Source organism: Procambarus clarkii, chromosome 76, assembly GCF_040958095.1.
Source record: "Procambarus clarkii isolate CNS0578487 chromosome 76, FALCON_Pclarkii_2.0, whole genome shotgun sequence".
Taxonomy (NCBI): Eukaryota; Metazoa; Arthropoda; class Malacostraca; order Decapoda; family Cambaridae; genus Procambarus; species Procambarus clarkii.
This window is the reverse complement of record NC_091225.1, coordinates 22,502,728-22,511,359: the sequence shown is the minus strand read 5'-3', so window position 1 is coordinate 22,511,359 and position 8,632 is coordinate 22,502,728. Positions and strand designations below refer to the sequence as shown.

At 49.1% G+C, this 8,632-nt stretch overlaps 1 protein-coding gene across 1 annotated transcript; it reads left to right on the top strand.

The window, feature by feature from the left end:
* Positions 1–5,642: 5,642 nt before the first annotated feature.
* Positions 5,643–6,436, top strand: LOC138357224 (uncharacterized). Its single transcript, XM_069313884.1, has 2 exons — positions 5,643–5,793; positions 5,973–6,436. The coding sequence occupies exons 1-2, from the start codon at positions 5,643–5,645 to the stop codon at positions 6,434–6,436; spliced, it is 615 nt and encodes a 204-aa protein (XP_069169985.1).
* Positions 6,437–8,632: the final 2,196 nt, after the last annotated feature.

The window sequence follows — 8,632 nt, the reverse complement described above, 5'->3', positions numbered from 1 at the left end:
ATGGGACAAAACCTTAAGTAGGTTAAGGGCCTTAGAGCATTCAACACGGAGGTAAGAGACATGGGGCGACCAAGACAAACGAGTTTCAAAGAATAACCCCAAAAGCTTTGTGGAATCTTTGTACTCAAGGGGATGACCATAAAGTGACAAAGAGGAACGAAGAATGACCCGCTTCCGAGTAAAAGTCATGGCACAAGTCTTAGTAGTAGAGAACTTGAAGCCATGATCGGTGGCCCAAGATGACACGGCATTAATCACAAGTTGAAGCTGCCGTTGAAGGAGAGGTGAATCATCACCCCGACAGCAAAGAGTAAGATCGTCAACATAAAGAGCGGAGAAGATGCCAGAAGGAAAGGAGGAAAGGACACTATTGAGGGCAACCAGAAAAAGAGTAGTACTCAGAACACTACCTTGGGGCACACCTTCATACTGCTGAAAAGAGGCAGAGAGAGTGGCACCAAGCCTGACTCAAAAGGTACGATGAGAGAGAAAGCTTTGAAGGAAGAGAGGGAGATTACCACGACGGCCAAAAGAACGAAGTTGGGACAGAATATGGTATCTCCAAGTCGTGTCATAAGCCTTTTCCAGGTCAAAAAGGACAGCAACAACGGAGGTCTTCGCAGCAAAAGCAGTATGAATATAGACCTCCAAGTTCACCAGGACATCAGTCGTGCTGCGGCACTTGCGAAAACCAAATTGAGAAGGAGAGAGGTGGTGATGGTGTTCCAAGAACCATATCAGACGGACATTTACCATACGCTCAAACAGCTTGCAAACACAACTCGTGAGAGCTATAGGGCGGAAGTCCTTAGGGGACATACAGAGAGACCCTGGTTTCCGAATAGGGAGCATAACGGCATCGAGCCAGTCCTCAGGCATGGACGACGACTCCCAGACCTGGTTATACAGATTCAGTAAATACTGAAACGTGCACGGAGGGGGAGGGAGATGGCGAAGCATCTCATAATGAACGTCATCCGAGCCCGCTGCCGTAGATCCGCAGAGGGCCAGGGCAAACTGAAGTTCAGAAAGAGAGAGAAACGATCGTTATAGGGAAGGCGGAGATGAGTGTAGAAATCTAAAGGATAAGATTCAAGAACGGGCTTACGAAGATGCAAGGATTGAGGAAGATGAGAACCAGAGCTAACAGAAGAAAAGTGGGAACCCAGTTCGGCCGCGACCTTCACTGGATCCGCCACAAGAGTCCCACGGAGGTGAGAACCGGCGAGACATCGGGAACGAACTTGCCCGCAATCTTGCGGATCTTCTTCCAGATCTGCGGTAGAGGAGTATCAGACGTAATGGTGGAAACATAAGATTTCCAACTCTCACGTTTAGCAGTAAAGGATGGTCCTACAGGCCACCGCACTTGCCTTCCGAAACAGAATAAAAGAATCAGCCGTCTGCCGGCGGCGGTGTTTTCTCCAGGCTGCACGCTTACAGCGGACAGCCCGAGCACAGTCCGCATTCCACCAGGCAACACACTTCCATGTGCCCTGGGAGGAAGAGCGAGGGATAGAGCTGAGGGCACCATTAAAGACAGTGTCATAAAAAAGGAGGGCGCGAGGAAGAGGCAGAGAGGAGAGGTCAGAGAGAGCAGCACGGAGGGGTGAATAGGCACCAGCCAGCCTTGGCAAACTGCCACCTAGGGAAGGAAAGGGGAGGGTGGAAAGAGAAAAAGGAAACAAGGATGGGGAAATGATCACTGTTATGGAGGTCATCAAGAACCTGCCACATGAAATCAAAGTAAAGGGACGACGAGCAGAGAGAAAGATCAAGACAGGAAAGGGTGCGAGTTCGAGAGTCCACATGAGTGGGCTCACCAGAATTCAGAAAGGATAGAGAAGAAGCGAGGACGAATGGTTCGAGAAGACGGCCTTGGGTGTTTGTCAGAAAATCACCCCAGAGGGAATGTCGACAGTTGAAATCACCCAAAAGGAGTACCGGCACTGGCAAGGAGTCCAGGAGGTGCTTAAGATCAGGAAGGGAAAGCGGGACATTTGGGGGGAGATAAATGGAACAGACTGTATACCATTTACCCACAAAAACACGGGCAGCAGAACAATGGATAGGTGACGGAAGAAGTAGGGTGACGTAGGGAATATCAGAACGAATTAAGAGAGCAGTAGAGTTATGGGCCCCAGCAAGAGCTGTGAGGGGAGAGAGAATGGAATAACCACGAAAGTGACCAAGACGAGCACCAAGCATTGGTTCCTGGAGACAAACACAAAGTGGTGTAAACTGTGTAATTAGAAGTTGGAGTTCATGGAAGTTGGCATAAAATCCACGAATATTCCACTGAAGAATAGACATTATCAAAGAGAAAGGACAGTAACAGAGAACAAGAAAGAAATAAACGTAAAGAGGAACACAGTTTATTAAAGAATCTCAGGATCAGGATCAGGGTCTGGATCGGGAGCAGGGTCGGCAAAATCAGAGTTAGGGGGCATGGGTAAACTTAGTAATGAGAGAGGGAAGGGAGCGAGAGAACAGACCAGAGGCAGACTGACGGGGTCCGGAGGAGGAGACAACTGAGAGGGGCAGGCAAGGACAGTTGGAGGAGGGAATGGGGGGGGCAGAAATCTGGGAGTGCACCTCAGGAAGGGCAGCAATCAGAGAGGGAATCAGGGACGGAACAAACCTCCATATCAGAAACAGGGGGTTCGACCACTGAAATGGGAGGGGATGTAGTGACAGAGTCAGAGGGAGGGGGTGAGGAAGAAAGCGGAACCTTCTTACCCGCCGGAGAGGAAGGAGAGGAGCCAGGCTTACGTTTCTGACTCGAAGAGACAGGTGTTCTAGTAACAACGTACCGGGCAACAGACTCAATGGTCTCAGCAGAAGAGGAACGGGAGCGAACAACACGAAGATTGCTGGGAGGATGATGGATATCAGCCTGGACAGACAGGTGGCATAGAGAGTCAAGAGACTGGGGGGAGGGTCGGGAAGAAAGAGTGGGGGGGAGATGGGGAAGAAGACAAAGGAGATATGGCGGACTGGGTAGGAAGGGAGGAAACCGCAGATGGAGAACCGGGAGGGAGACTATCTGGGACAGGAGGCAAAGGAATAGGGGAGGAGGTGGTGGGTGTGTCGGCTTTAAGGCCTGGAAACGGTTGTGAGACTGAGGAAGACGGGAAGGACGAGGAGAGGTAGAATGCAACACGCGAGCATAGGAGACGCCCGCGAAAGGGGTGAGACGACGAACTTGGTGTCTCGCTTCAGGAAAAGACAGACAATCACTGTGCTTCAAGTTGAGGACGGCTTCCTCGAGTTTGTAGTGCATACACGAGCGTGAGAAGGTAGGGTGGGCTTCACCGCAATTGAGGCAGCGAGCCTGGGGAGAAGTGCACTCGGACTTAGAATGACTATCGTCCCCACACAAGGGGCACAGATACACAGTACTGGTGCATTTGAGGACACCGTGCCAGAACTTCCAACACTTATTGCAAAGTCTAGGAGAGGGATTGTACTCCTGGACGGAGCATCTGGCACCAGCAAGAATAATAGAGGGCGGAAGGGCCCTACTATCAAAGGTGATTTTTACAACTCGAAGGGGCACACGGCGACAACGAGGGGGCCGAGTAAACGTGTCCACCTGGAGGACAGAATGGCCTTGGGCTTCGAGGATATGTTTAATATCCTCATGGCAATCTTTGAGGTCCCGAACACCAGTTGCAACATGGTGTGGGAGGAGAACAGTGCTAACACTGGCATTTAACCAAGCGTTTTGGAGACCCGAACAGGGGTCTCTCCAATGCAGGACAAAGTGGCTAAGCGAGTAGCTGCATCCTGAGAAGGAGCAGCGACAACACACGTACCGTAACTGGTAGAGTTAAAAGTAACAAAGGCATCTACTGAATCAACAAGGTGTTTATGGAGGGAGAAATCTTCAGGAGAGTAGAATCCAGTTGGTGGAGATCAAAGTATTTAGCCCACGTAGCGGGACCAAACAAGGCGTTGTAAGTACTATTACGGGAAGGGATCGTGCGAGTGCGGCCATGGCGGGGACGGCGTTAAGAACCCCCAGAGAAAAAGGGGGGTAAAAGGCGCAGTAGTCACAATGAGAGACGAAGCCGTGCCAGGGGACGAGGTGGTCACCACTGGGGGCTGGGGACTCAACCCTACCGCAGAGGAGGGAGGGAAGCTGAGGGGAGTAGTCAAGTCGTCGGGGCCCAATGCAGCGGGAGCTACAGGGCCTGGTCTTCCAGCACAGTCTGACTCGGGGGTTTTGTCGCCCACCCCACGAGCCTGAGAAGGTACAAGGGAAACATTATCAGCCATGGAAACGAGGAAAAAAAACTTTCATTCACGAATGTGCCCCCACACCCTATCATGGAGCCACAATTAGAGGCAGGACACCCAACACGAAGCTATCGCCGATCTTGCCGGCGCCCCCCTAGGGGTGCGTCGTGAGTATACACCCCACAAACGCCACCTTAAGAACCGTGAATCCGTTGAGATCGGGTTCAGTGACAAAAGGAGGATTGACAATAAAAGGGTCCCCTCGCTTGAGACGTTGGGTACTACAGTTCTACGGGTGCAAGAGTATGCTTCCTCAATCACCCGGATGTCAAAATAGAAGAAGTCCAAAGGAATAATCAAAACAAACAAAAGGTCAGCAGGAAACGACGAGCAGATAGGAGAAAAGGGGGGAGAAAAACGAAACAGAAGGAAAAGGAAAAGGCGTCCAGCAAAATTCGTGAGGACAGCAGCAGGAGCACAAGGCTACAAAAGGACAGGGGACCGCCCTAAGGAGCATCACACTCTGGCAGCCGCCCACCAAGCCCCTCCACGGCAGCAACGAGCTGGACAGGGAGGGGTACCCAAGGCCAAACAAGGGTCACGAAACCCCAGTTGGCCACAATGGCGGGGTAGATGCAGCAAAAACCCCTACAGAAATGGTGTCCCGAATGCAACAGGGAAGAAAACCCTGACACACAATAGTAGTACTCATGGGGCACTTAGGGTAGGCTGCCCTAAGTGCATGCAGCCCCGGTACATTTCAGGTACACCTGGCCACCACACCACAAACAGCAGAGGACACCACTATGGGAAAACACTGCATAGGAAATCGAGGCGGACGAGCGACGCAGCAATGGGGTGTGACGTTTGCTTGTTTCCTTGGGATTGGAGGGAGTTGAAACTCGAATATGGTTGCCTTCTCGCTTGCCTGCGAGAAGGCAAGCCTCTCTGCTTGGTTTTTGGTTGCAATTTTCTCACCATGTGGGGTCTGTTTTGTTATGCCTACCTTTCTGGGTGCCTAACCCTGGTCGATGGCAGATAAGGAAAACCCCCAACTACATGGTGGTTTTCCAGGGCCAGTGCTTCCTGTGCCTCTCTGAGGGGGCCAGGTTCTGGCGTGTGGCCCCCGGTAGGCTTAAAACTCCTATGACTAATGCCCTGGTCTAATGAATTGCATATTAGCTCGATAGCTCCAGGAAGCAGAAGGGGCTTCTCTCAGAAAAAGGGTTACAATCATAGGGAATTGGTCACCTATGAAATCAATGAAGACCTTTATGTCAGATCAATATAGATAGAAGAGGAGCAAAGAAAATCAATAGAGGAGAGGGTGCAACTCTACACGAGTCTGCTCACCACTATTCAAGAGAGAATGGAGAGGAAAGGATGAAAGGTCCTAGAAGATGGCCTCTGGTATTTGTCAGGTCACCCCCAGAGCGTATGCCAACAATTATACATCACCCCAAATGAACATAGGTTCTGGTAATGACCAAGAGGTGTTTATGATCAGTAAGAGAAAATGGAATACTGAATGTAGGGAATATATGGAACAAGGTATACCATTTACTCAAAGATATGGGTGACAGAGGAATGAACATGAATTGAAAAAGCAGAGGGATTAAAGGAACATCATTCACACCAAGAGAGCAGTAGAGTTAGGTGTTCCAGGAGAAGCTGGAGGGAAAGAGGAAAAACTGACCACGGAAGTGACCAGAATGAACACCAAGCATCAGTTCCTGGAGACAACAAAGAACACCAAGCATCAGTTCCTGGAGACAACAAAGAACACCAAGCATCAGTTCCTGGAGACAACAAAGAACACCAAGCATCAGTTCCTGGAGACAACAAAGAACACCAAGCATCAGTTCCTGGAGACAACAAAGAACACCAAGCATCAGTTCCTGGAGACAACAAAGAACACCAAGCATCAGTTCCTGGAGACAACAAAGAACACCAAGCATCAGTTCCTGGAGACAACAAAGAACACCAAGCATCAGTTCCTGGAGACAACAAAGAACACCAAGCATCAGTTCCTGGAGACAACAAAGAACACCAAGCATCAGTTCCTGGAGACAACAAAGAACACCAAGCATCAGTTCCTGGAGACAACAAAGAACACCAAGCATCAGTTCCTGGAGACAACAAAGAACACCAAGCATCAGTTCCTGGAGACAACAAAGCAATAACACCGAGATGAAAAGCTGTACTGTAGTTATTAAAATTGGTATAAAACCACATATATTCTCGTGAAGAATAGACATAGTGATCAACAGTTAACAGTAAAAAAAGAAAGAAAAATCTAAGGCAAAGGAGGACACAGGATACTAGGAAAGATCAGGCTCAGATTCAGTGAAATCAGGGTGAAGGGACATAGGTAAATTCACCAATGGTTGTAGAGTCAAGAGGGTAGTGGTAGGCACAGGCCAACCAATAGGGTCCGATGAGAGCTGATTGAGGGAGTGGCGTTGAGTAAGGACAGAAACAACAATGGGCACTGGATCAGGGACAACACCAAAGTTAGAAATGAGAGTGAAGGGAACTTCCATAGAGCAGACTCTGCTGCCGAGATGGGAGACACATGAACAAGGACGGGGACAGATGCTGGAGAAGGGAGAGGAACCAGGTTTACATTTCTGACTAACAGACAGGGTAGGAAGGAGGATGTGGAGGTAGTTGCAAAGTACCATGCAAAAAACTCCACTGTCTCAGGTGAGGAGTTAGAAGGTAGAATGAGAGTAGACAATACGAGGAATGGTTGACGGCTTGGTTGGCTGAGGAGGAAGACATGAACCAAAAGTTGAAGGGGGTTCATGGTGCATATAAATGAGTTAGGAGATGGAAAAAGTGACAAAGATGATGGGAAGGGGATGACTGGGAAGAAGAATGGAAACACTGGCAGGCGATATTAGAGAAAGACTCGCGGCCTCAGACAGTAGAGGAGGCAGGAGGAGCAGCTGCTGGAGGTGTCTGGGTTTAAGACATGGAAACTGTTGTGGACCTGAGGGTGTGGTAGAAGAATACAAAGTAATTAATTATCAAAAGCAGGTACTAAGCCGGGAATGCTATGTAGCACCATCAAATTGTGCAGGATATTCATAGGGAGCTAAATATCATTAAGGATGCCAACACGAGAACAAAAGCGCACAAGGCGAACGATATCAAAGGTATCTGATTCACCAAGAATTCGATCGAGGGACAAGTGACCGCGAGGGATGGTCAGGAAGCAAGATATGCACGTCCTGAAAGTCAGGATATTCAATAAAGATATGCACGACCCTAACAGGGACAATGCAGTTTGGACAATAAGGAGCAGGGCGGTGCTCCGTTAAGTGCCCGCGAGTTAAACGTGTATGGCCAAAATGTAACCTTGCCAAAGCCATTTCCCACCGCCGGTTATAGTGGTAGGAGGAAGGCCATGGGGACACGCTACCCTTAAGAGTACGCAGTTTGTTACCAGTAACAGAAGACCAATGACCCTGCCAACGGGCAAGGATGGAGGAATGAATAAGTGGGTAGAAGTCAGAATAATGGATACCTTTACAGGAGATGGGGGACAAATGTGGACAGCTTCCTTAGCAGGCAGTGTGCACACGCTCATTTAAGAACACACCAATATGGCTGGGAACCCAGCAAAACTTCACTCTTAAATCTACTGGAGATAAGAAACGGCCAATGTTGAATTTGACTACTACAGGATGGATTGGATTAAAGGCCTCCCGAGCCATGAGGGCACTGCAAGAGTCAACTACAACAACAAAGGAGGATTGACAGCGAGAAAGCAGTTGACAAAGAGCATACAAATTAGCATAAAGTTCTGCCATGAAGATGCTAGTCTCTGTAGGCAGGAGACATATAGGTGCAATCAGGAAAAACAACAGAGTAGTCTACACCGTCTGCAGACTTGGCCCCATCGGTGAAGATGGAAATGGAGCGAGTGTGTGAAGAAAAGTATTCAAGGAAAAGGGGTTTCAGAACTGTAGGAAGGTGAAAAGCTTTAGTCACGTGGGTCAAGGTTTTACAAAACTTAGGAAGGGGAAACCCTCCATGGAAGCAAGGATGGAACGACATGAGGGGAAATATTAGTAACACGAACTGAAAGAGCATTTTATAAGCAAGACAATCGTATAGAAAGTAGGAGGGGTGAATGGGAACAGGAACCACAGGAGGAGTAAAGGTCAAGGCACAACATGAGTGAGTGTGGGTGTTGTAAGGACCACACAAGGTAGCAAAGACAGTAGCAATCACAGCAATCCTGTAGAGACAGGATGCCAGTTTCAACATACAGGCTTAGGGTAGGAGTCTAACGAAAAGCACCAGAGCCGAGGCGTAACCCAGTACAATGCAGAGCGTCAAGATAGCAAAGAGTAGAAGTAAAAGCAGACTAGTAAGCAGG

What these genes read in the sequence shown, in the direction of transcription:
- LOC138357224 (XM_069313884.1), top strand. Translation starts at nt 5,643, where the DNA reads ATGGCCTCTGGTATTTGTCAGGTCACCCCCAGAGCGTATGCCAACAAT. An exon ending in TAGGGAATATATGGAACAAG is followed by an intron (nt 5,794 to 5,972) that starts GTATACCATTTA and finishes ACCAAGCATCAG; the next exon opens with TTCCTGGAGACAACAAAGAA.